The sequence below is a fragment of the Falco naumanni genome, chromosome 11 (genome assembly GCF_017639655.2).
Source record: "Falco naumanni isolate bFalNau1 chromosome 11, bFalNau1.pat, whole genome shotgun sequence".
In the NCBI taxonomy this organism is placed as follows: domain Eukaryota; kingdom Metazoa; phylum Chordata; class Aves; order Falconiformes; family Falconidae; genus Falco; species Falco naumanni.
In genome coordinates this window covers 10,220,752-10,247,842 of record NC_054064.1, presented here as the reverse complement: position 1 = coordinate 10,247,842, position 27,091 = coordinate 10,220,752, and the positions used below count along the sequence as shown (strand labels likewise).

Genomic DNA, 27,091 nt, shown 5'->3' with positions numbered 1-27,091 from the left:
TATATATGTGCATTACCTGCAAATTTGTACAAGTGATGTTACGTGGTCTTTACAAACCAGTAGATTTTGTTTCTTTCCTCCTTGTTTAATGTTTTGATTTGGTAGCCATAAAGAGAGAGAGGGGAGAGAGCAGATTATATCACAGGTTTTCTTGCATAAAATTAGGCTGTGAATGACTTCAAAAAGCCCTTTACAAATGAAAGGGTTAAAAAAGTCATTGGTATATACTATTTATATGTATATATATTATATGAGAACTTTTAGTAATGAAAAATCACCAATGAATGCTGCAACTGCCATTTTAGGTTTCTTCTTGAGGAAAATGAATGTCAGAGCACGTTTCCTCACTTCCATCTGAAATACTTTCTTGGAAACAGTTATAGAAAGTGAGTGTAGAATAAATGTTTTTGATATTGCAAATGTATAAAAACCAACATTATGTATTTGGTTTACATCACAGAAACCTACCCAGGCTTAATGAATTGCTCTTTCTTGCTAACCTTCCTTGAAGTAATTTGGAACTTGTTTTATTACTTAAGGTTTTGCAGAATTACAGTTGTTGATATATTGCTACTATGTCACTGAAGATAGTATCTGAAAAGAAAAACAGGGCAAAAAAAGTAAGTGTCAGAGAGAATTAATGTTCCACTTATAAAGCTGCAAGCAAATTTGAACAGTCTGTTCTAAAATATTTTGTACTTCTGGCATAGAAAGACAGAAAAGCTATGTGGGTAAGCTGGAGAAAGTTATGTGTTTGTGTATATAGTGAGTGGGATTTTTTGTGTGTTAAATCTGGCCAGATGTCTATGTGGTATGAAGTCAGTATAGCTTTATTGATCAGGACAAGGCTAATGCGGAGCTAATTGTTGCCTTTAATGTTATGTTGGAGATCAGGCTTGATATTCCTAATCTGTCTTGTACATATGAATTTGTGCAGAGTTTGTATTGCAAACTGCCTTTAATTTCTTTGTTTGCAACATAAAAACAAAATATACTTAATCTACAAGGAGTCCGGAAGGATTTAAAACATTAGTGACCATTAGTACCATTTCCTGGGTCAAGGTGGCTAAAACCTCTACATCTCTAAATTATGTCCTTCTGAATGTGTCTCTTTTTTGAGAGATGGGAATGTTCATCTTACCCAACAGATCTTCCTTTTCTAAAATATATTCCAAAATATTTTTCTCAATTTCATTCCAGAAGCTAGAAAGAAAATGTGGTTTAAAATTCAACCAAAAAATCAAAAAATAACAATTAAAAAACCCCACAACCTTGCCTTATTTCAGTTTTACTATTGGCTTGGTGTACCAATGTACAGGCGCATGTTGTAGCTTGAGCATAGTAGGAAAGGATCTACTTTTCCCACCACTTACTGCTCTGGAGGGTACTCCTAAGCAGGGGAATGTAAGGTGGGCTGACTGTCATCTAGGTGGCCTTTTGGTGCTCAGGTCTGTGAGCTGCGTGGAGGCAGCTGTGCTGGTGGGGCCTGTTGCACTGGGGAAAGTAGGCAAAAGTTTCCACTGCAGAGCTTTTCGAGGCAGCAATGTTGCAGCGTGGAGTGTAATTTGACATCTTTACTCCTGTACCGCTTCACATTTTATTGTAGAAGCTTCCCTTTCATTTGCCTGCTGTCACCTTCTGGTTCCTTTCCTTGATAAAAGGTTATCTGTATGAGCAATGCTTTTGTATCTCACCAGGTAGGTAGCATTCTTTCTCCTGTAGTCCAGGATTCAGAGGAGGGAAAAAAAAAAAAGCCAAAGAGAAAACCCAGAGGGATCACATGCATGATCTTCTGAAGTCACCTCTGAATAAATGTTTGCAATAGAAGTAGCTCTCTAAATGCAGGGTGCTCTTTCCAAGTATCCCAGGAGGAAGTATGCCTCATTGACTGGGGACATTGATGGTTCTATTGAAAGATGGAAGAATGAATAAACAGAACACTTTATTTAAACAAAACAAAAAAAAAACCCAACCACCAAAAAACAATGAAGTAACCTCCTGAGTACCAGAAGCAATGCTGTTTGCTTTGATCCTTTATTTGCACAGTAGGCAGTCATTTTAATCTCTCTGATTCCAATTATAGTAGCAAGTACACGTTGCCCATTTCACTGTTGTTTTTGGGGTGGTTTTCCAAGTATTGTAGTCCTTGTAGGTTTGCCTGGAAATGCTAAGTTTGTTCTTGATGTAAATTCATTGCTGTCAGTTGCTTTTGAGTAGGGTTTTTGGTCCATATCTGACGGAAAAGAAAGAACAGCACAGTGGTGTGCTGTGCATGATGAGGAAATAACTAGGGCAATCTTTACATCTCATCTAGGCAGCTGACAGAGGATTCTTGTGCTTCAACCTGCCTGTCTGTTTCTTTAAACTTGTGCAGTTAAGCACAAGAATGGACTTTTTTCAATCATACCTCTAATCTGATCTGTGTTGTTGGATCACTTTCTAAATGAGTATGAGAAATCTATGCAGTAATGGTGCTCTTTTTGTTTTCCCCACTTATGGCTTCACTGTTCCTTTATTTTCATGGAAAGACTTAAAGACATAAAGGAGTTGAAGATTAAAATGCAACCATTCAGCAGATCCATATGATAAGTAATGGAACATTTTACTTATGGCAAGTATCACTTGGAGATATGTGACAGCTACAGATGTAGCTGATGAACTTCAGCTTTCTTGTCTGTCTTGGTCTCTAATCCTGCTAATAAACTTATAAAAAAGTGTGGCAAGTTTTGTTTGCTGTCTTATTCCAGTTCTCTTGCATAAACATATCCATAAACCAAAGGTAAAATTCTTAAGGATGTCCTAGTTGCATACTTGCATTCTATTCAGAAATGAAAATTTTTGTTCAGCTGAACACTTCAGTTGCCCTGGCTACAAGCACTTAACATTTTCTCCTTTTCAGAACTTCTCATTAGCTTTCCATGGAAAAAAAAAATCACGATTCCACCAGTCTTTTCGGTTTTGATAAAAATCAATGGTATCAGAGTTGCTGATGGGAAGGATTTCTCAGCACTGTGCTGAAACTCTTTTCATAAGTTGAGAGAAAAAAACACCTTTAAAATATGTTGCCTGGACACTCACTCAGGTGGAGTGTGGGGTGCCTGGCTCAAAACCTTGATGTCCTCAGTTTGTTTTCTAAAGCAGCAGATTGCTTCTGCTCAACCTTGTGTAACCAAATTTAACAGGAGCTATTTCTTCCATAGGGCAGCTGAGGGTGCTGATCAAATTGCCATTTCAACCGGGTTTTGGCAGGATGTGGGAACTCACAGTGATATAATCTAAATCAGTCTATTTGTAGGGACTTAGGACGTTGGCTTCTGGCTTTGAATGAGGTACAGCAAGGGCTGGTAGTCAGTTGCCTCCTGTAGTATGGCTCCTGAAAAGACAAATGGGCACCCAAAACTAATGGGTGTCATTCCTGGCCTGCACTCAGTCTCAGTTAACACTGGTTAAGTCTTCACTACAACTTCTGGCTATTTGTAATTGCACCTTGGGAGATCACCTGGAGAGCTCATGCTCTACAGGAGAAATCTTTCTGACATTGACATTGTGATTGCAGAGCTCACCTCTCTCAGCTAGCATGGATGAAATGAGGGATGTTTCCATCAGCCGGTGGGCAAACCCTGGAAATCATGCAGCTAAAACTAAGCACAGTGAGAGCCTCAGCCACTGCCAGTGTCCTGAGCAATGTGTATTTTACATGATTTTGAAAAAGCTGATTTCAGAGACTACAGACAAAATCTGCTTTGTAAATGCTAGCTTATTTGTTGTTAATATTACTGGATCTGTGTCAGACTAGGTCTGGGTCTTGTATTATTTCCTGATAGACCACAGCTTTGGAGCAAGTGTGTTATAACAAATTAACTGAAACATCTGCTTTGTAATAGTCACATCTTCTTTCTTAGATTGCTGAGCCAGCACTATGCAGTTTTAATTTATTGTGAGGATATATTACCATTTAGTGCTTTGTTAATTTGCCAAGTTTTAGGTGGCTGAGTTTTTCAGCAGCATTAGGAAATTGAACTCTGACTTTCTTGGGTTTGTTCCTTTTGACTATTAATCCATGTCACCAGCACACTGACTCACCCAATACACTAAAGTTATTTGGTAATATTCCTGGAACACTACATAAAACAGTTTATTCTGAGAAGTTGCATACTAACAGTGACATATTCTTACTCAGCAGACCTGCTCCACTGACTCTTTAAAACTTATTCCCAGCTGACACTTCTTGCTGCTTTTTTGTTCCTGGTAAATTTTGGGTCAACTGTGTAATTTCCCAAACCTGTGGTATCAAAACACCTCTCAGGAGAGGCTGTCAAGCACCCCAGACAGATCCATGGAAAATTTTCTCTCATCTGCATGAGGATGGGATCTCTGATGACAGTGCAGCAGTTTAACCTTCTTCCCCTAAAATTGCAGTGTTTGTGTGTGCATATAAAGGTGAGGATGGTAGAAATGGAAGAAGATATTCACATTGTTGTGGATGCAGATTATATTAGGAGAAAAACTTGAAATCCCCCATATTTACTGACACAAATTGCAGCAATGAGTGGAGACATTCACAATGAGTGCTGTGCTCCTGGTTTTACAAAGCTGATATTGGCTGGTTTTGTATTCTGTCCATGCTCCCTCTGAACAATGCAGGAGTGAAGGATTATTCAAAAAGCTATGGAGTGAGAATTTCTTGGATGAGAATTGTTTGGGGGCAACAACTGTTGCCAAAACAAAATGCTGTGTTTTATATACCCTTTAAAGAGATGTTTAAATGCCTGTCTTTAAATCATAACCAGAAAATTGTGGTGGTGGAAGGTGGTGGTTTGCAATTGGTTAGTTCTAAGCTTGTGTGCTTTACAGAAGAGATCTTTTGGGAGGGAAAGTATCACTTATGAAAATTGCTCCAAGACTGCTATCAGTAAAGGAATATGCTTCCTGACTCCTCTCTGAGCCTCAGGTTTGCATGCTTCCTTTTTGAGTATGCTTTGTTAATGTTTAGTAGATTATGTACTGTTGTATGTGTTGTCTGTTCTAACTGGAGTAAGAGAAGTGACCTTTTGAAGGATAATTACTTGGATTTTCCCCCCTTTTTTGTTTGCTAGTTTCCTACTGAACCTAAGCTGTAAGTGTAGACACTGCTGGCTCTGTAGAACTGTATCTTCCTTCATCTCATCAAGGCAGCAAATTATAAAGCTTTAATATCTTTTGATATTGAACGAAGGGCTCAGTGTAGTTAATATTCCAAAATACATGGCATCATACACCTGTGTAGAAGTTGTGAATGGTAAACAAACTTAGAAAAGGTGCCGAACATCTCTACACAGTATACAACCAGCTGACAGCAAAACTTGCAGGTTAATTTGCAGGCCATTTAAATGTGCTTGTTTTCTCTTCCTTTATACTGGCAAAGATGGATAGGATTTTAGGTTTTGTTCCAGGCAGTAAATATGCTTTCCCATATGATGATGGAGCAAGCTGGTTTTTGTAGTTGGTAATCAGAGCACTTAGGAAAGCACCCAACCAGGGGTTTGAGTGCTCAGGGGTGTTGGGAATTCACTTTTGCTCTAAGCGTGCTACTGTTTGCAGTAACACTAACCAGATGGGAATGGCTGTGTCAGAAATACGATGTATCTTTATGGTGGAGGAAATAGACACAACTATCCTGCAAGCAATGACTGGAAAAAAAATCCACATAATATTTAGCTGGCAAGTGACCCTAATAAGAATGATGCTCATATAAAGAAGGCCCTAAACATCTGGAGAAGTTGCATGCAAATTTTGAAAAGTTCACTTCCAGATTCGTCCCTTCAGATACAGGGCCCTAAATTGACATGGTTGTAGAAATACCATTATATTTGAAGTAAAACTTCTCCCATGGAAAGTGGTTACATAACTAAGAAGTAAATTAGGGAGTTGTAATTAAATAACAAAGTCAGACCTGTGTATTTCTAAATGGGATCTTCAACAAGAAGCAAGAAAATAGAGTAGAAACAAGTACAGAAACCAGTAACGTTCCAATGAACAAATAACTGTTCATCTAAGTTAACTGCTTCTCTTTATATACCAAAATGGCTAGGATTTTTGTTAATGATGTTGGTGAGCTCATTAATTTTTGGAGTCCAGTTGTTTTCTTTGTGTGACATTAGCCACAAGTTCCCTGAAAACTGCAGTGACAGAGGTAGTGCTGCGAAACTACTTTCTTGCTGGGATCTGATGAGGCCTTTCAGACATCTTTGAGGGCTTTCAAACTGATGCCTGACAGTATTGTTACTTTTAAAAACCTGAACTAGAAATAGAGGGAAGCTTAAGACCTATGGTGACATGACAGAACCCATGGGCTGTACCCTGTTGCTGGCTTTCCCTTCTCTCTGGGCAGTTTTGGCTGAACAGCAGCGCTAACTGGAAGGGGCGATTCCAACTGAATTTTAATATTGAAGTGACTGAGTGACGCAACTGGTCTTTTTGCATGTTGAAATCAATGCAGCTCTAGAGAGGCTGGAAAGGAGATGTGTAAAAGGGTATAACTTGCATGTTATATATATAATCACCATCCTGATCTTTTCCCTAAATGCTGTTCTGTTTGTGAAGCTACCTTTGCTAATAGCAAAAGAAATTCTTCTTTTGCTATCCCCATGCATGTCCAGGTGCAATTTGTTGTTCATCCCCTTTCCTGATCCATATGGGTCAGGACCACTGCAGGACTGATACAGGAAAAAAATACAACATACTTTAAACTTCTCTACTTGCTATGAAAGTTGTTCACCCTGTGCCTTTGCTTTTAAAGTACCGTTTTGTGTTTGTTTCTCTTGTTCTTTTTAGATTGATGTTGCAGGTATAGGCACGTCCCCTCTTGTGACACTGTACTTCTTGTTTCTTCGCTTATCTGAGAATGTGTTCTAGGATTAATTCTGAATTGGATAGTGTGGTTGCATCTGCCACTTCATTTGTCATGCTGCAATAAAGCAGAGTATGCTTTGTGCTTTTAGCTTCACTGGGTTTTATCACTCATTAATTGTCACAGACTTTAATCATTTGTTGATGTAAATTCTTTTCAAATCTTTCACTTCACATTAAAAAGAAAGCTAATGGTAAGCAGCTGAATATCAATGACAAACCTAATGATGCAATTGTTTCCTGATAGAGCTCTTTAGATGAGAATCAGTAACAATTTTAGTTTCCCAAACATGTTTGAGGACCCTATTTTCTTTATCATATAACTCTTCTATGCCTGTCCAGACAGGTCTCTGTTGTACATGTATCACAGCTGTTTGGCCAAGGAAAAAAGGGAATAGTGGTGCTCCAAACAAAAGAAAAATAGCAACAGTGGAAAACTGACCAAAAGCCATCTTAATTCATCGAGAACCAAAGGAATGTTGACTTTCTATACTGGTATTTCCCATGGGGATCCCAGTTGCCTTCTTTACAACACTGCTCATAAATACTTTTTTCATTGCTTCAGTAATATTATTACATCCGGGCTAAATATGATCAGTCTTAGATCTTGCTGTTCCAATGTATGCTGGTGTGTTTGCATGAATGGACTGTGCACAAGTTGGGAGGGAGAAGAAAGCTTCCGATCTCGTCCATATGTGGTACTTAAAATGTTTGTGAGGGCTTTAGAAGGTTTTGTGTTAAACTAAATGGGAAGCCAGAGTCTTTTTATAGTTTTGTTTCTCTTCTTTCTTAACTCTTGTTATTTCTGGTCTTGCAGGAGTGGTGTCCTAATTAAAACATCCTGCCTTCTGGAGCCTGTTGGTCACATGTTGATTGTGTTTTAAAATGAAAAAAATTCAAATAAAATGGAATGGGAAAAGTCTGTTGGAAACTTTTTCTGATTTATGTTTAGAAGTTTGATGCAGTTTGCTTCTCTAAATGCCTCTGGATACCTAAATGATTAAGAATGATTTTGTGGGTTTTGTAAGCTGTACATATTAAAAATACTTTTCTAATATAAAATTGTGCACTCTTACTGAAATAGAAGCTGTAATTTAAAATGGCTTGATGTGGAAATGTGGATGTTCTGGTTTTAGTTTGGAATTTGGGAAGAATCTATCTTAATAAATAGTTGAGTTCTATAAATATTGTTTTCAACTTTTTAACCCTATCTTTGAACGCCTCATAATTACCACTTACAGCATGGTGTGACTGATAGGTTACACTATGTACAACACTGGTTAGGTTGTCCCTTTTTGTGGGGGCAACGTTTACCTGGTTGGTTGTAGCAGGTAAAGAAGGTGCCCCACTGTGTTGGGGTTTTCCATTCCCAGCTGCCTTGTAAGGCAAAGCCTGTGCCAATGGAGACTGATCAAATTGTCCTGCAGTTCAGTCCTGGGTGGCTCCAGTGAGTGTCCTCAAGGGCTTGTCATGGCTTAGCATGGGCTGTCTAATGGTGTGAGTCCCAGCCAAAGAGGAAAGTGGAGGGGAAGAGGTCAGATTGGGGGGTAAGCTGGCTTTCTTTCAGACTTTTCAGCTGTTTGTTTTTATTTGGGGTAATATTTTGCCCCTAAGTCTCATTAAGTTTCTTACCTGCTGGCTTTTCAGCTCTCTGTTACTCCTTCACGAGTTTTCTCAAGTAGCATGCACTAATGCCCTGGGGCTTTCAGTGAGGACTACCAGCCTTAATGTAACATAAATAAACGACAATCTAGTCCTGACTGTCCAGAAATACTTCCAAGTTACGTCACTGCTAAAGCCTAACTGCCTCAGAATTGTAAAACGTGCTTTTTATCACACCAGTTTCTCAGCAATGGTTATAAACTTATGCTAGTGGGGTCAGGTCATTCTTGGCACTGGAAGTGATCTTTCTTCTACTGATGTAAAGTGCAGACAGAGTATATTAACACCTTTCTACAAATGCTGTAGATGTATTCCAGCTAGCTACTTCACTTGTAAAATGTTAAATGCCAGGTAGAAAATATATTTTTATAGCCAAAATGGCTGGCAGACCCAGTGCAGATACAGCAATGATACAGCAATTAGAAAAATTATTTCAAAAGCTGTGGAAAAATAACTGGATTATTTAAACTATTAGCTTCATGTACCACTGCACAACAATCAGTAAGTGCAGGCTAAGTTGCTAGAGGCAAAATGATTGGCATGTTCTATTAAACTTTCACCTGTTAGAACAGGTAATTTGTTCGCTAGATTTCATCTTTACTATTTGATCTCATTTCTGTTCATGCTGGAAAAAAAACTCTGACGTTTTTGTAATACTATAGCTTAAATGTAATAGAGCAGCAGACCTAGACAGAACATAATTATCTCAGCAACTGCTCTGATTTTGCAGCAACTGTTGCTACTTTTGTAACTGATACTAGAGGTTGATTTCACCCACTCTTCAATATTTAGCAATGTAAAACTGTAAGGTTTTAAATGTCAGTGAACTGTTCATCCAGTGTACTACAATAGCAAAGACAATACAGGCTTATCCTCTGAGCAATTTTATCCTATTTTACCAGTAACCATGTTGCTAGGAAGCAATTGCCATGCTGATGTAGCAGCAATAAAAGTTTAAATAGTTGCCCTACTGTAATTTGTCCTGTGGGACTGTTGCAGTGTTTGTATTCTGGAATTGCATTTGATAATGTGGTATTCATCATTTCAGTCCTCTAATGAATCCATGTGAGTCGATGTCTGAGTCAATTAATAGGCCCACTCAACTTGTGAGCTGGGTGGGTGCCACTCCTGCGGAGCAGCAGAGAGCTGCCATAAGCAAACTAAGTTTTACCTTGCCATGGTTTGAGTGGGACTGTGGGAAACCTGTCTGTGAACAGCGTTTCTGGGAAGGTTGTGTTGTGTGCTGATGTATTGGTGGTGCTCTGGGACACGTTACCTGGCCTAGTTATGAAGACAGACTGTGGTGGTGCCAGAGACTGTGCTGGAAGGCTCAATACGTATAGAGTGGAGAGAGGTCTTTGACGTAGCATCAAGGTGACTCCTGAGAGAGTATGAACTTGTCTGAAAGAGCTGTAAGTGACAGATGTTAATCTAGAACCAATGCAGTTTACAGGATCTAAATCCTGAGTTATTTAAAACAGACAACAAACCCTTTGAAATATCCTAAAATATGTATGTGTTATACATGCTTTAAAAAATATCAGTATTTAATGTAAAGAGAAATGGGAGGTATATAGAAAGGGAAGGAATCTGGAGAGATACTGAGATAAATATACAAAGAAAAATGTGTTCTAGAAAACAAAAGTAGAGTGACCACCAACAGAAACTGTTGCAAAAATACAGCTAAAATGAATAGTGAGAGAGTGAAGATAATGAGGAATAAAGAAGCAATTTTTGTATTGGTGTCTGAACTGAAATGAGATTACAAATATTAACTATAAATTACTCTTTCGTTATTAAAAGATTATTTCAGCAGCAGACAAAACTGAGTGAAGGAACAACATGGGAATTGATTCACAGGCTAGAAGTTTCTAGATATTTTTTCCCTTTGATTTTTGTTATTGTGAACTTCTTGAATGATGAGACTAAAAACTAAGTATGTCATCATTGGTAGAGAATAATTAATAAAAATATTTATGGTTCCTACTGTTGAGAAGTGATCTGTCATGGCACTGAATGACTCATTAATAACTGACCAGATCACGTGTTATGAATGATAAATCTTTATAATTGCAAATGTCTGAAAACTGCTTTTAGAACTTTGACTGTAAAGTTCTTTCCCTGTGTATTTATGCAAGTGAAGTTACAGTCCTGTACCCTTTCCTCTAATCAAAGGCAAAGTGGATCATGGTATTGTAGAAAGGAAATAACTCCATGAAATAATTGAGTACGTAACCATTTCTTTAAGAAAAAGAAAATCTTGTCCGTATTTACTCACCTGTTAGAGGTGATTACTGGAATCACTGTTTGCAGACAAGGAGTGTGGAAGAAAAAACTATTTGGCTTGGCTGGTACAATATGCAGCAACAGCTTTAGTGATGGATGGCATGGGAAACTTGACTTATCAGAGACTAGTAAGACAGGCAAGCCAGGACACAAAACAGAGGCAACAATTTAAATCTGTCATTAGATGAATGCCATGTTCCTTTTGGACTCGGCAAATACAGTGACAATTTATCATTTCTGCTTATTCACACAAAATGCAGTCTTTCAGGTGTGGTTTCATGTTATACCTTAAGCCTTGCTACCAGCCTAGCAGAGCGCACTCTTACCGCTATTGCAAAACTTCTGCTCTTCGCGGCTGGACAGGAAGGCAATGCTCATATAAAGTCTTTGCTACGATTTGTAGGTTTTTGACGCACTGACTTGTTTCCCCCTGATAAGTACAGGCTACTAGATTGCTGGGGCCCTGTAAAAAAATTTACAGTGGCATGGGGCTGTGGAAGAGGAACTGCAGCCCTGCCTCCTGCCCTGATGCTGTAAAGCCTTGAGTTGTTCCTCTTATCCTCACATCTGTGCAGCTGATGCACAAATCCAGAGGGAAGGCGCAGGACTGAAAAGCTAGGATTGTGAAGGAGGTCTGTAGCCATCAGTGCGGGTTTGCTGTGGTTAAAACCCCCCACTTGCTTAGACTTGTCAGGGTAGGCTGACCCCACTTTCCATTTTGTGAGGTACGTGTTCTTGCAGTAAGGAGTTGTTCTCAGTCCCTGGATAGCTGCACTGTACTTTGAGTTGAGCAAAATCTGAGGTACAGGACACAAGGATTTCTATATAAGCGTGGCCATCTTGAGATAATTGTCATAGTAATTTTGGAGGGAAAATATTGTTGTAAAGTTATAAACAACTTTTCAGTAAATGATTTAAGATGCTGGGGTGGGTAAAAAAAACTAGCAAATGTGAAATCTTTAGTTAAGAAAGCAGGCCTGATTTGGTTGTGTAAACACAGGCATCTAGTTCTTCTGAGATGCTCTAGGATGCCATGCGGCATCCATTTGCCACTGCAGCAGGGAATGGGCAGTATACATCTGGATTTGTATCACTACCTACCTGTGTCAGATCTACCAGCACCAGGGGAAGCCTTAGTTAGCCCAAGGGTTCTACATACCGTAAAGTGTTCATGCAACTGAGTCAAGACAGAATGCATATGTACTGAATTCTGACCATTTGTAGTATACTGCAAGATGTCTCATTCCATGTTGCTGTTTCTATAAGGATATGTAGGTGCCTGAAAACCAATTGAAAGACACTGATTGGAATCCATAATATGATGCTACCATGTTCTTACTAATTTACATTCCTCTCTAAAGAACCAGTTGCACTGTTTGGCTTCAGTGGCTGATATCTTGTTGCTGCCGTGATGAGAATTCATGGTTCTTAGGATCTGTGCACTTATGATGTATGATATCTAAAAGAGTGCTTGATTTGCTTCCCCAATATCTAATTTTCTTGCCTTGTGATTTTATTTTTCTACATTGTTGCACCTGTTTCTTTTATTTTTGATTTAGAAAAAGAAGTTAAATCCTTTGTGTATTCTAATCAGACTCTGAATTGGGACTGCTATCTTAAATTTGAATTTTGAAAAGTTTTTCATTTTTCTAAAATTTGAGTTTGAAATTTTAAATTTTGAAATCAAGGCATCTCAAAGCTGTACAGTTACTCAGTGCGACTGCAAAATTATTAAATGGGTAATTCTGCCAAGAGAGGTTACCACCTCTGTGAAGCTTCCTTGTAGAACACCCTATGCAAGCCGATATTAGGATGCAGTCTTTGCCCAGGGAAGGCTACAGTCTGTAGCCACATCATCTAGCTAATCGTCATGTGCAGCAAAATGTTCTGTTTGGAAGACTTGTTCTATTGTGCTCTTTCCTCCATGTTTAGTGAACTGAACTTTAGACCAAACATCAGTTTCTGAAGGGACCTGTGATTGCAACAGTACTGTATATTTGGCAATACTTGGAAATGCTACAGTCATTTCCCTTTCCTCTGAGGCTGTAGGTTCCTAAACATCCTCATCTGCCCTGGAATTGGTGACAAACATCTCTGCTTGTAATATTTGTTTAAATCAGTTGTCTACAGTACCGAGTTCTGGACATTACTTAGTTACTGCGCTTAGAGTGTAACTGCCTATATTTTATTTCTTGGGACTTAAAAGCAGAAATATCTGGAGTTAATATGAAGATATGAAATAATTGAGGTAACTTCAGACAAAAGCCTCCTAGCAACTTATTCTCTGAAGGCTTTTGATCATACAATGGAGAGACATTATATATTCTCATTTACCACCCATCTGTACAGAAAAGACCGGACTATGCTGTTCTTACTGGTTTGTTTTGGCTGACTCTACTTATAAGCAGATTTTTACTTTGTTTTTTAGACCTGATATGCAAACTACATTTGTTATTCTGCACTTATCATCATCTAGACACTGAGAGCAGATACAAAACTCATGAAAACAGCAATATAACAATACAGTGTAAGTTTAATCACTTTTGTCAAGAAAGAAGCTCATGCACACCTCACATTTACAAAGTAAAAAAGATCTAATTGTCAGCTCTTTTTAAAACAACAGCAACAACAAAATAACCCACCCAAAACCCCAGACCATCTGTCCACTATGGGTTGTTTTTTTAGAGCCTTGATAGGTCAACAGTTTCCAGGGTTGAATACAGTTAATTGCTATAGTGGTTTGATTAATCTACATTTTTGTCTTGCCAAATTTAATGTGTTTGAAGAATTGCCATTGGTTTTATTTTATTTTGTTTTTTGTTCTTGTTAAGTAAAGAGGGAAGAATGACAAAGAATTCTGCAAATTTAGCTGTTATAAAGTTTTTTATCTTTTTTAACAGTAGCTTTGGATGATTAATGTGAGCAAATGCCTTTTAGTGTTGTCTGCCAGTGGAAAGTATACCTGAGCTTATTCAAGTGCTGTTAATGAAAATGTTAAAAGCAGTGATTTGTTTTTGCTGCTGCCAGTAGTTACTGTTTTATGAATCATGTGATCTGATGAAATACACTGTTACTGTCATGCCTCTCATAACATAAAAGAAAAATCAAGCAAGAGAAAGATCTCTAACAGTTAACAATAAATCTATTTTGGGAAAAGGACCCTCTCTTTTTCCAACTTGGGGGGGGGTGGGAGACATCACTAGAAAAAAACAAAAAACAATCAACTTTTTAGTTATTTCTAGAAGGAAATATAAAGTTAATAAGTCCACCAGCAATAAGGGTTGCTAGACTCATGACCTGTTATCAAAATAAATGCTAAACACTTCATGCCGTAAAAATGTTTGTGAGTCCCTCTGTGATTTCTCTGAGCATTCTCTGTGGATGATTTTTTTTTTCCTCCTTCTGGATAATCTCTTTTCTGCAAGGAGAAATGTTCTGTCACACTGCCTGACCAGCCTCTTCCTGTAAGCCCTTCAGAAGGCTGCATGCTAGGCCTGTTTGGATATGCAGAGCTATTATCCTTGGTCATTACAAGTCTTTTCCATTTAGAGAGCAATACCTAGGTCTTCTGAATTTCTGATCCTCACAGACATGGGAAGGCTTTTCATAGTGTAGTCCCTTGTTTATTTGCTTTTTCCTCTCCTCAGGCTGACTTTTGTCACAGGTCTACTTCCCTGTAGGAATTGCTTTTTAATAGTTCCTATAGTTTTTCTTCGCTCTGAGGCTGAGGCATCTGCAGGATCTGTGAAGCCAAAGTGCACTGTATGTACCTCAGAAGTACATACAGAAATCTATGCTACCCCTGCCTGGATTTCCTATGGCATCCCTGCTTGCTGACAGTGGCTTTACAAGCTGAATGTTCCTATGATAATCCTTTTATATGGGGTCAATGCAAAAGGACATGATTATCTCCTATACTAACAATCTCTTTTCTTACAATACTTGTTATCTTTAAGGTTTCTGTACTAGTGTAGATTATGCTTATACTTGCTTTGCATTCTGCTTTAGGCATGTACATAAATTCCAGCTTGAAAATGTCATAAAAATGATGGATGAAATGAATTTGTGGAGCCTTAGATAATTGATAAGTTACAACATGACCACTTACACTATAGTTTTGTTGACATTAGAGCACACACACACAGTTACGGTTTACCAATATAACTTAACACAAAGCCAGATGTAATATCATGCATTTGGTAGCTGTTGATAAGCATGCTCATCTGCCATCAATAAATCACTGTCCCTCTTCCCAGCTATATTGTGCACCACAATAGTACCACTGCTCAGGGAGGCCCTAAACAATGATTATTTTTTTAGGAGGGATTGAGACTTTACCTTAAAATGTTTACATACAATATGTTATTACACTGGCAAGAGAAACATCTTAACAAGTATAGTGTTGCCTCGCTACAGGACAGATGCCACCAAAGTAAAACCCAATTGTTTGTTCACTGTCTGCACTGACCTGTGTTTTCATGCTCGCCTTGTAAGGAAAAGGCTGGGACATTCACATTGGAGAAGTAAAGGAGGTTCTCGGGGAGAACAAAAACTTACTGTGGTTAAGCAGGTGGCACAAAGGACTGCTGTGAGCCTCCCACAGAAAGACTGAGTTTTCCCAGCAGAAGCAAGGCAATGATTTACCACATTGTCACAAAAATTACCTTTTTAAACCAGGCAGGCAAGTTACAGCTTAAAGTGTTAAAAAGCACGAACTGGCAACATGATTGAAATAGCCTCAGTCAAATAAATGTATCCAACTGAATGAATACTTCATTTCTCCTGTGAAATCATCCCAGAGGATCAGTGTGATGCTACCGGGGTTTATGGGGCTGCTGTCAGAATTTGTTCTTTGTATTCCTTGAAATAATGCAGCTTGAGAGGATGCAAAAAGGTCCCTGGTTTACTGTGTCTATGCTTAAGTCCGTTAAAATAATTAAGAGATTCCAGTTTTAATGAGACATGAGAAGTTAGATTGTTTTTTGAATGTAAGCCAGTTTTTGATACTTGATCAATACATAAGCAAGGTGTCTTTTACAGTGCATGCATGAGAGGCCAACCTGCTTGTGTTACAGTATGATGTTCAGATGCCAAAGGGAAAGCGATATGTTTGTGTCCATACCCAGAAAAAAAGATAAATGAGCTTTATAAGTGAAGATAAATTCAGGAAACACTGGTAGTATTACAGTATGCTGTAGACAAAGTACCTTTACAGCATATGTTGTACATCATAATTTAGCATAAATTGACTCTATGCCACGTGAATGCTATGCTTCATGGCTTAAGCAAGCAGCTGTACCTCACAACTTATCATATTTTACTTTGGAAGAGTATAACAAAGCAAAAACACAAAGTCAATGCAGCAATGCAGATGTTTTTTCTTCTGTGTTATGTATAGCTAAATAAATATTTATTTCCTAGCAGGAAGACAATTTTTTTTTTTTTTTTTTTTACTTGAGATCATTCAAAACAATACTGAAAATGTTATTTGAGTTGAAAAATATCAATAAAAGAGTAGAACCTTAGGCTATCATTTTTGGCTGAAACTTTGGTTTACTTAGTTTTTGCTAGCTTTTAAGGTTTTGTTGAGAGGGGAGGAAAACGAAACCAGAACTCTTCCATGGGAAAAGAAAGGGAAGGGGGAGGATAGTGTCTCGCCAATTTGAACATCAACAAAACAGTTGAGCACATTACTGCTCGATTTCTCCTGTCTACTTTAAATCTTAAACACTTGCATGCCACAAGAAGCCTTCCTAAATTTTCAGCCTTTCTCTTCATCATTTAATTATCGCCATTATTTTGAAGGCTGCGTTTGAGTTTTTGATAGAACTTTGATTCAAGAAATCGTGGATAAGAATCTCTTTCCATGTGCATGTAAATTATTCTCTGTGCTTCATCAAAACAGGACTGTGTTGGCTCTTGAATATTTCTTATAATTGCTTTCCTCGCAGGACTGTCAATATTAATCTGAAACAGAAAACAACATTACTAAAGTATCACTGAATGCATGCAAAGAAGGGTAAGGAAGATACAGGGACCTGTACTGAATGCCTTTCATTTATATCTTTTTATATACCCTTTAATCTAAAATCAGCACTGTCATGGTATAACCCCAGCTGGCAACTAAGCTCCACAGCTGCTGGCTCACTCCCCCCTGGTGGGATGGGGGGGAGAGTTGAAAGGGTAAAAGTGAGAAAACTCGTGGCTTGAGATAAATAACAATTAATAGGTAAAGCGAAAGCTGCTTATGCAAGCAAAGCAAAACAAAGAATTCATTCACTACTTCCCATTGGCAGGCAGGTGTTCAGCCATCTCCAGGAAAGCAGCGCTCCATCACACCTGACAGTTACTTGGGAGGACAAATGCCATCACTCTGAATATCCCCCTGCTTCCCTCTTCTTCCTCAACTTTATATGCTGAGCATGACACCATATGGTATGGAATATCCCTTTAGTCAGCTCTCCTGACTGTGTCCCCTCCCAGCTCCTGGTGCACCCCTAGCCTGGTTGCTGGTGGGGTGGGGTGAGGAGTAGAAAAGGCCTTGACTGTAAGCATTGCTCAGCAGGAACTACAACTTCTCTGTATAATCAGTGTTGGTTTCAGCACAGATCCAAAGCAAAGCCCCATATTAGCTACTATGAAGAAAATTATCCCAGCCAAAGCCAGCACAAGCACCTAACCAAAAACATTGATTCTAGCAGAGTGGATTTCTCCTTATAATGCCAGAAAACATGGTTTTATTAGTTGACCAACTTGTTCCTCTTGGTGTTTGATTTAGTAAGAGGTATGTTAGTGGCTGAATGGCGGGGGGTTTGCTCCCTTAAGTACAAGAAGCCTGGAAGACTGGGATCTGCCTGAATTTCCTAGCCTGCCCCATGCCCTCAATGAAGTGGCTGGTTTAATCCTGACTGTTGTGATCAGTGGAGGTCAAAAGCAGGGGTAAAGTCACTGTTGCTGGGCTCATATATAGAATATGGGACCAAGACTTCAAACCTTAGTGGGGTTAAGCAGTATATTTTTGACTTGCTCACTACTTCTAGAAAGCATATGAACATATGTATGATTTACGCAGAGGAAGTCCTGCAGATGTGGTTTGCATGGAGTGGCTGCAGTGGAAGAAGTAGCTGAAAGGTGTTGACATCCAGCCCCTTTCTTTCACTAAGAATTGTTCTTAGAGCTAGGATTAGATCCCTGAAAAGGAAACCTGACTTTGGATTTCTAATGAGTCCAAGTGGCTGGAGGTGCACAGTACCAGTGAAAAACAATTGCTAAAATTTTTATGGTCTCTGAGAGAAATTAAAACTGAACCCATAGGTCAACCTTGTTTAGAAAAAGCTTTGGTTCCTAGAGCTTTTCTGATGTGATCCAGGGTTTGTAGCAGACAACTTGAAGCTCTGTGGATGTGTAAGAGTAGAAAGGTCTAGTTAAAGGAAAAGATAGCAGATAAAATGGGGGCTTTTGATAACACATTAGTTGATGATTAATTACATTGCTTTTTTTTTTCAGCTTAACTTTGTTTACTGTTGAAAGGAGAACTCTAAAGATGTGAAGCTAGTGCTGATGTCTGTCATGGGTTGGGATCTTGCTCTTCCAGAGGAGTTGTTTGGCTTGCACCTTTTTAAATGCTGCTGAAATCTGAATATAAACTGTGTTTTAAATCCTCATGAGCATCTACATTTTTAGAGTGGTACCTAGTTCTTGTGTTAATAGCAAATACCAAGAAAACATGAAACCAGTGTGTCCTGAAGACCTAGAAATCAGACAACCATCAGCAAGATTCAAATGTGTATTATTTTAGAAAAAAAATTATACAGCTTATTTTTAACTGTCCTGATTTAAGCACTAACTTTTGATTAATGCATTTGTGTTTGGCAATACTGACATTTCTCTTTTGGAAATGCAAATGTCTTGCTGACTTTCCTATAGCTGCACATGCTAAAAATAAAATAAATCAGAAAAAGACAGAAAAATGCATTGTCTTGCCAATTGGCATGTAAAACCAGGAGAGGGAAGTTTCAGATTTCCTCAAGTTTTGGATTGATGGGAGTGGTTTAGTCATTTAAAGCAGCAACTGCTCTCAGCATTTGGGAACCCAGTTGAGTTGGTTTTGGCTTGTCTTTCAGTGTCAACAGGGAAGCTATGTTTTGAGACTCTATAATAATTTTATTGTTTTGCCTAAACCAGAGAATACTCTAGCCTGATTTTTCATTTATGTCAGTCTGCCAGAGACAGTGGCAGTAAAAGCCAGTATTAGCTAATTTTTGCAAGGAGAGAGTAACAAGCAGGAATAGTTAAAGGTCATAGAGCATGACTAGCTGAGCAGGAATAACTTTTTTAATAGCCATTTGTTGGGGAAAAAAAAATCGCTCTCAAACATTTTGCATACAAGTCTGCTCTGGAAGCAGAAAAGAATCTGTCTTGGAACATTTCTTTTAGCCCATTATACAAAGGGGACAGTACCGGGTAGAGTTCATTTACATTTACCCTTGCAAAGACCAGAGTAATATATACACGTAGCAATGTCATCATCTGTTGAAGAAGTATCAATGGCCCCTGGATGAAACACTAAAAAGAATAGAACAGATCCAAGAACTTGGTTCTTAACCTAGTTGTGCCTTTTGCTTGTGTCCTTGGATGTAGTTGAAAGATTTGCTTGTAGACAAGATGTGATGGCAAGTATTAAAATTCTAGGTGTCAAAGAGTTTTGGGAGGATGACTAGCAACAGTTTTCACTCCCTTTAATACAAGAGGTGCTACGCATTTATTGTTGCTTTTTGTAAGCCACATTATGCATCAGGCATTCCTATTAGAGGAAAAAAAAAGTTTGTTATCACATATCACCTCATTGGGAGCCTGAGGTTGAATATAACTTGTAAAAAGTTTCCTAGCCATGGAAATCCTTTTCCTCTGTGACGTGATCTTCTTATAAGCTTCACAAGCAAGCCAGAATTCTATGTTTTCATCACTGTGCTCTGTTTTCAAGTAGGTCTTGTAGATCATAGGCCCATCTGTAAATATTTCATAAGCCAAATTTATATACCATGTATATATACATTATCTTTAGAGTCCTTCAAAGGCAATAGGGATGATTACAAAACAGTATAGTTCTTGATTGTACAACTATAAATATTCCTATATCGAAATGGGGAATTCAACACGCTAACCCAGAGCCCTACGCTTCAACACTGCCTTTTCCTGCATGGGCAGAACTTCCTTTACCTTCCATGGCATTTTGCTGTGCAGGGACAGAGCACAAAAACCTTTGTTGTTCCTGAGCTCCAGCAACACTGTGAAATGTATCCAAAGACCATCAAATATTTTAAAATTCTGGCTCTAGTTTTGTATAGAAAATATCTGAGTATTATCAAACAATCATGACCTGAGTGGAAAAAAACCAACACCTTCTTTTCTTGATGTAAGAGTTTTGGGGAAAAGCAATTAGCAAAGAAGAGGAAATAACTTTGTCTCTTGTTGCTGTAATCAAGTGGTTAAAAGAATTCTCTCTGAAGCAAAGTGGTTTTGCACCTGAGGATCTCTTTGTAACACCTGGTAATGGAGTTTGATGGCAGCAATCAGCAGGATCTTGGCAAAGATGAAGTTCCTGAGGCTGCCTTTTGTCATGTCATTAGACTTGCTCTGTACAGAACTAGGTGACAGTTGCTAAAATGCCTCTAGCCAGGAGAGAGTTTATGAGGCTCACCCTGTGCTAGCACTCGGGCAGGAATGATGCTTGCAGTTGTAAGATGTACTTTCAAGAGTAAAACCTAAGATAGGCAAATACTTTGCCTACCTTTCACAAAGAACAGCAAATCATTGCCTTTAGAGCATCCAGCTTTTCACACGAGTACATCTTTGGATTTTCTGATGTCATTAGGCACTTAAATTCAGAATCGACAAATAGTGCCATCTAAATACAGGGAATGAGGGAGGTGTTTCAAGAAGAGGCAGCATCCAAGTACTGCTGGAAGCTACAAGCATTTTATGGTTTCATGTTTTTAAAGACATTGAGCACTGCCTGTCATTTGGCACTGACAGTGATTGCATGCATGCATGCTGCTTGTACTATGATTTTGTCTTTTTTAAATGTTTTGTTGTGCGCTTTCTCCCTGTGCTTTCCCTGAAAACTCTAACATACTACATTGCTTGCTATTAAAGATTTTAATGGCAAAATCTTTTTCTTTATAGTTGTTACATATTCTGTCTTTTAATCTTCTTGCTCTTTGTATTTTGTCTAGTTTGAAAATAGTGCCAGTCCTTGGGAATAATTCTGAGAGGTTTGTGCTGTGATGTAATTCTGTACACTACTTTCTAGTCAATATTTTTAAAAAAAGTAACTCGGCAGTGTCGCTGGAGACTGCTGGCCATGTGAGAAGCGTTAAGAGAGCTCTGAGCCCTGAATGAGGCAGAGGGATGCTGAAGTGGGAAAGTTCGGTTTTGCTACTGAAGCTACAGTTCTTCCCGTACTTGCGATGAGGGTCTAAGTCACCTTCCAGGGCATTACACTGTACAGATGTAGCATTAGGTCTGGTGTCTTTGCCATGCACAGGATTCAGAGTCAACTTTTCTTTCACTTTCTTCTAATACATATTGCTATGCAGTGCTGTAAGTGGGAGCATGGAACATAAACCTGCCCTTATCATATGTCTTTAAAAGAATTACACATGCTTGCAGAAACGGCAAGTTTGGGAAAGCATTTATAGCATGCTACGTTTATTTTCAGTGTAATGCATGCTAAGCATTCACACAAAGGTTTTTCTTTCATTAGTTGCATGTAAGACAGCATACATTATACTGCATGACTTACTGATTTTGCTTCATGGGAAGTTTTTTTCAGTAAACCATCTGGAATACAAATATGCAATTACTTACATTTACTTGTTACAAGCTTTTCAAAAGACTGGGACCATTGTAGCACTTCTTCCAAAGACACTCTTTAGAAAAAAGAAGATTACTGTAAGATTAGCTGTGGTTCAAAGTATAAAAAAAAAACAAAATGAAATTACATTATTGAAAATCTGTCCCCTACTTTACATAAGATTGGCACAAAACTTATATTTAAAAGGTTTTCCTATGTGTCGTAAATCTTGTGCTTAATGTGCTGAAGCAAGTATTCTTGACATCACAAATACAGTTCCATCTCAAGGTGCTCTCATGTAATTCCTCTAGAAATGGCATTCGCTTATCTAAATTGTGCTTAGGGGAAGCACAAGGGAAGTACTAGCTTTCTAGGTAGCGACTTCTTTGGGACAGGTACTGTACAGTTAACGAAATGTTGATGTTTGTAGCAATGTTCTTATAAAGGCTCAAGATGTTAGTGTAATATTTAAAGGCCTTTAATGTCTAAGTTGACTTTAACATCAAAGTGTTTTACAATGCAGTATGACACATCAGTAACAGTCTAGGCAGTTCTTGGAGGTGACTAAAATCAGATTTCTTTTTTTCATGGTTGCAATTCTTAAGCAATAATTTCATAAGCTTGTAGGAGGTTCCTGCCTGATTCTGGGAAAGACTATGGAAGTAGTGAGGTGAGAGACTAAACAATTTAAGGAAAAACAAATGTTTGAGGGCCAATAGCTCCATTTAAGTGCATGTAGTTCCATTTACACCAATTAATTTTTAAGCGTTGCAGTACATCAGTGCTGGTAACCTGGAAAAAATGCTTATGCTTATGTTAGTAGAAGAAAACACAAGGGATGTATTCCAGTGGGTGCTTTCCATTACACGTCAGCCAAACCTGGGGGAAGATCCCTTCTCATTGAGTATTTTGTTTTCATATGAGCTACAATTTTGACAAAAGCTAGTATCACTGAACTTTTTTTAAAAAAAAATAAATTAAAAGCAAAACTGGCTTTGGTATGAGTGCTGCATGATGCTTCATAGACTTCTGCTGTACAACAGTCATTAGTAGCTTTGTAGCTTTTTAAATTGGTGATCACCTATTTATTAACTTGATACAATTCTCTTTCTCTGGAAGAGTACATGCTGTAACTCACTGACTATTTTGTCAGGCTTTCCTGATCAGTCTGACCTGATCAGAGAAATGTATAGTAAAAGAAACTACCTCTATCAAATTGTGGTGTCAATAACTCTCTAGTAGCTCTTGCCAGTAAAAGATATTTCTTTTTTCTTTCTCATGAGCTACTGGCCTCCTCTCAGTATAAACTCACGAAGCGTATGGTTATAAGGAATGAGACTTTAGTCCTTTGAACGCTTTTTTTTTTTCCCTAGAAGCTGCTTCTGAGTCATATTCACTGCTACTGACGCAGATAATTTTTCACCTCTGTTAGCAATAGCACTTCTATATAGAACAAGTGACAATCTTGTCTCACTGAGCATCATTAGTAGGGCCATCTTATTTCCATTTCTGATTTATTTGTCTTTAGCATTAATCTGTGAAGCAGAAAGAACGCTGCCTCATGGGGCAGCTGACACAGAGGAAAACCTTTTTACTTTCCTTTTAAAATCAGAAAATATGAAAGGCAGTAAGAGAAATATGAACATGGGTTATTAGGATCTGTATTAATGCCACTTTCATAGCTGCTGTGCTGACAATAAACTTCTCACTGCACTGATTTACAACGTGATTAAATTTGCTGAAGAACATAGATTACACTGAAAAAAACCTGAATATTCTCTATAAATAACTAAGGCTTTATAGCTGAGACTCCAAAGTTTAAGTTGAAAAATGGTTTTGTAGTGCCTTGTGTGAGCTATCATTCATTTATTGTACCTTTTCCAGTGTGAGGGGCTCCTCTGGCCACTGCTGCGTGGGAGAGAAGTCCTCATCCAGCAGGCACTTGTGGAAATGCTGTCTGGATTTCTGCTACTTAACCTCACCCAAATGGCAGTTTCAGGAGTCATCAGACACTCCTCAGTATTGCTGTGGAGGACACATTTTTCTCTAATCAATAACGTGTGTGATCTGCTACCAGTTGACAGGCATGTTGGATGGAAGCATTTCACCATCCTGATGTGACGTGCTGGCCAAAGTTCTCGCTATGGCTGGTCTCCACTGAGGCTGGTGGCAGCCGAGGGCTTGCAGGATGCAATTGGCCATGTCTCTTATCCACCACCTGTGTACTCAACCTTTGACAACAGTCTGAATTCTTTTAAAAGACTGACCCAAAATATTGGGCTCAAAAAGTCTTCACAGGTCCACATCTGGATTTAATCCAGGGATTTAGTTTCGGCCTATGCTTGTTTAATATAAAAGAAGTTCCCACTGGGATATACCCTCCTTCCACCAGAGAGATGCCAGTTTACACTTCATGTACGGCAAATGAATTGGCTATATGAAGATGGGCAGCTGGGGCAGTTGTGAAGATGTTGCACTCTTTCACTTGGTCTTAAGCTTGCAAAGAACACTTCCACTATGAAATTTAAAATTTTTGTCTCTCCTACTCAGACAGCTGTATGTACTGCAGAACACAAAAGTTTTATTGTTACTTACTTAGAACTGATCCCATTTTCTTCTGCTCTGAATATCTTGCAAAGCCAACAAGTATTTAGACTCATTCTTCTAAAAATGGAAAATATGTGAGTTTTAAACCTGCTGTGCTCAGCTCCAGCTATCTTAAATACCATTTATAATCCAGTCTCCATATAGCAGTGCAACCAGTTCTACCAGTATTATTCTATGCATCTAATCTTTACCTATGAGTCACAGCTGAAACATTAGACTAAAATATATCTTTGTAACATTCAAGAACTTTTTTGAAAAATTAAAAATACAAAAAATCAGGCAGTCCTGTGGCTATCTCTTAGGGAAACAGTGTTAATAATTCTCCTTCTTTGCTTCTTCAATTGTGAAAAGAGATTACAAGTTTGAACCTGACCCAAAGCAGAAGGAAACCAGGAATCATTCTGCTGAAAGTTCAGGGTGACCTGGATCAGGGATCAGAGCTCAATGTGAGCTGGACAGTGTTGATTAAATTAAGTGCCTGAGATTAACATTGATATTTATCTAGCAAATATTTCAAAGTCAATAAAAATTTGTATTAAACTTGATTTTGTATAGAGATTATATCCATAAGAAAGGCTGTAATTTTTTATTAGGAACAAGGCAGTCAAGAATATGTTTGTCTAAAAAAAACCAACAACCTCTTGTGACCTGGAGTGTGTTTAATTTTTATTCTTTGGCTTTCAGGAGATGCCAAATTCTTTGTAAAGTTTACATAGGACAGTGGGTAAGTTTGTATAGACCTGCCTGGAATCAAAACAGTAGTCTTTTTAAAATTTAAAATCACAGGTATTTTTTCACATTTGGGTTTGACTGGCACATTCTACTCCTTGCAGCTGTTTTATTCCTCCGAACTGAAACACGCTGTAAAACACAGAACAAGTCTGTATCTCCCAGCATTCTGAACCTGTGAAATGATTGAATTTACCTTTAGTCTTATTTTCCTTGTTTCCTTGACAGCTATATCAAATTTTGCATTATACTAGAGTCTTACCCAGTAGATTTCCTACAGGATATGAAAACTTTGTTAGTCTGCCCAACTGCAGTCTGTGCAACTCCGGCTGCTCATGCTCCCTGCAGGATCACCAGTGGCTGTTGCCTGTTTCCTACTTTTGTGGAATTCTCTGCTTGGTTTCTGTATGACTTCCTCTACACTTGCCTTTTACTGGTATTTACCCATCTTACCCTCTGTCTGAAAGCAATCTTTTGAAACGACACAATGGTCCATATTTAAGATAAAGCTATGCATTTAAATTCTGGTATATGGTTATCGCTTATCATATTTTAGAGTATTTTACCCAATGCCCTGTATTTTTGCTGTTTTCATGTTGCAATTGTGAGTCTTCTATTCACAGAAATACAAACCAAATACAGCCTTCATGGTTTTTTTGAAACTTGAGGAAGCTTATAAGCCTACTATACAGAAATGCCCAAGAAATATTACATGAAGTAATATTAAGTAATCTGTTTCAGCTACTTCCACCTAAATTCAAAGTGTCAATCAGTAATTATTTTTCTTCAGGTGGTTGCTGCATGAAGTCACATTTGTATAAGGAAATGTTATTTTCATTTCATTTGGAGGCTTTAAGCAAATATTGTTCCCCAGGGCTTGAGTACACGCATTTGCCAAGCATATATCCCAGGGCTTTGTGGTTCTTTCTTCTTTTTGTATCAGGAATACTTCCTAATGGACTGAGGAACAGAACATGCTGATTTTATCTTTTTCAGTGCTGCTTTGGAATGTCTTCTTTCCACTGAAGCATAGTCTATGCCTCATTACTCTAATGCTGCCTGTTTCTGCTGGCAATTGACTTAGTCCTAAAATAAGACAGGAATAGTACACAAAGCTACAGCATGCCCTTGAGCAATTTGTGTCAGTTTTGTGTTGGCTGATCTTCACAAGGGCAGTCTATGACTTTACCCATGGTAGTGTCCTACCTTCTATTGTAAATGGTAGATCATCTACCTCTTCCTTTTCTCATTATAATACTTTATTGCCACAAGGCCATAAGTTCTTTAATATGTAGGCTCTGTGCTCCCTGCGGGTCTTGTAATCAAAAAGAAAATCACATGATTACAACATTTTCAGAGAAGTAATTGTCTGTCTGATATAATAAGTGAATCAGTCCTGAAGTTATTCACGTCTGTAAAAGTTATAAGCAGTACTGATCTGGAAACAACTGTTTAACTGTTACTATATTTTATATTGGAAAACTACCAAGAAAACTACTTTGGTAGATCAAAGAACAAGAGCTCTTTATTTTTCAAACTACACAAACATTTTTTTTCAGCACCCTTATGCTGTGCCAGTGGATCTGTAAGCTGCCTAATGTCCAGGTTTTAGTACTCAGGTTTCAGCAGAACCTTCAGAGAGAAACTGCTATATAAAAGTTCTAATTAATTGCCTTCTGTAGTGTCACTCAGCTTGGTTTGTACTAAGAGTGTTACAAAAAATATTCATATATAAATAGGGATGAAGTTGTTTATACATCAGAAACATTTCTAAAATGAATGCCCTCACTATGCTGAGGTAATCTCCCTGCCTTTTCTATACTTTTCTGTTAGTATTTCAAAATACAAAACCTCATACTTACAGAAGCTCTTCTTGGATTGTTTCCCTTGGTTAAAAAAGTTTCATTTAGTACTTGCATTTGTAGGGATAATTTTCCAAATTCCTTGACCTGTTTTTTTTCTTCATTACTTTCTTTTAGTGTAGAAGATCTTACTACCCTTTGGCTGTGTCTATGCTGCTCGTGTTAGTGGCTGGCTCCTCTTATACATACCATAGGCAAACAG

At 38.2% G+C, this 27,091-nt stretch overlaps 1 protein-coding gene across 4 annotated transcripts; it reads right to left on the bottom strand.

Annotated features, from left to right (window-relative positions):
- Window positions 1-264: 264 nt before the first annotated feature.
- On the bottom strand, window positions 265-27,091 carry RGS13 (regulator of G protein signaling 13). Of its 4 annotated transcripts, none has more exons than XM_040610473.1 (7): window positions 26,890-27,091; window positions 24,287-24,355; window positions 23,567-23,716; window positions 21,706-21,767; window positions 19,678-19,844; window positions 9,827-9,960; window positions 265-594 (listed from the first exon to the last, which is right to left on the bottom strand). In XM_040610473.1, exons 2-6 carry the CDS (start codon window positions 24,349-24,351, stop codon window positions 9,832-9,834), a joined length of 573 nt encoding a protein of 190 aa, XP_040466407.1. In that variant the 5' UTR covers window positions 24,352-24,355; window positions 26,890-27,091; the 3' UTR covers window positions 265-594; window positions 9,827-9,831. The 4 variants fall into 4 exon arrangements, with proteins under 4 accessions (XP_040466407.1, XP_040466406.1, XP_040466405.1 ...); XM_040610472.1 differs by lacking the exon at window positions 265-594 and adding an exon at window positions 1,924-2,233; XM_040610471.1 differs by lacking the exons at window positions 265-594; window positions 9,827-9,960 and adding an exon at window positions 16,536-16,803 and having other exon boundaries at window positions 26,890-27,087.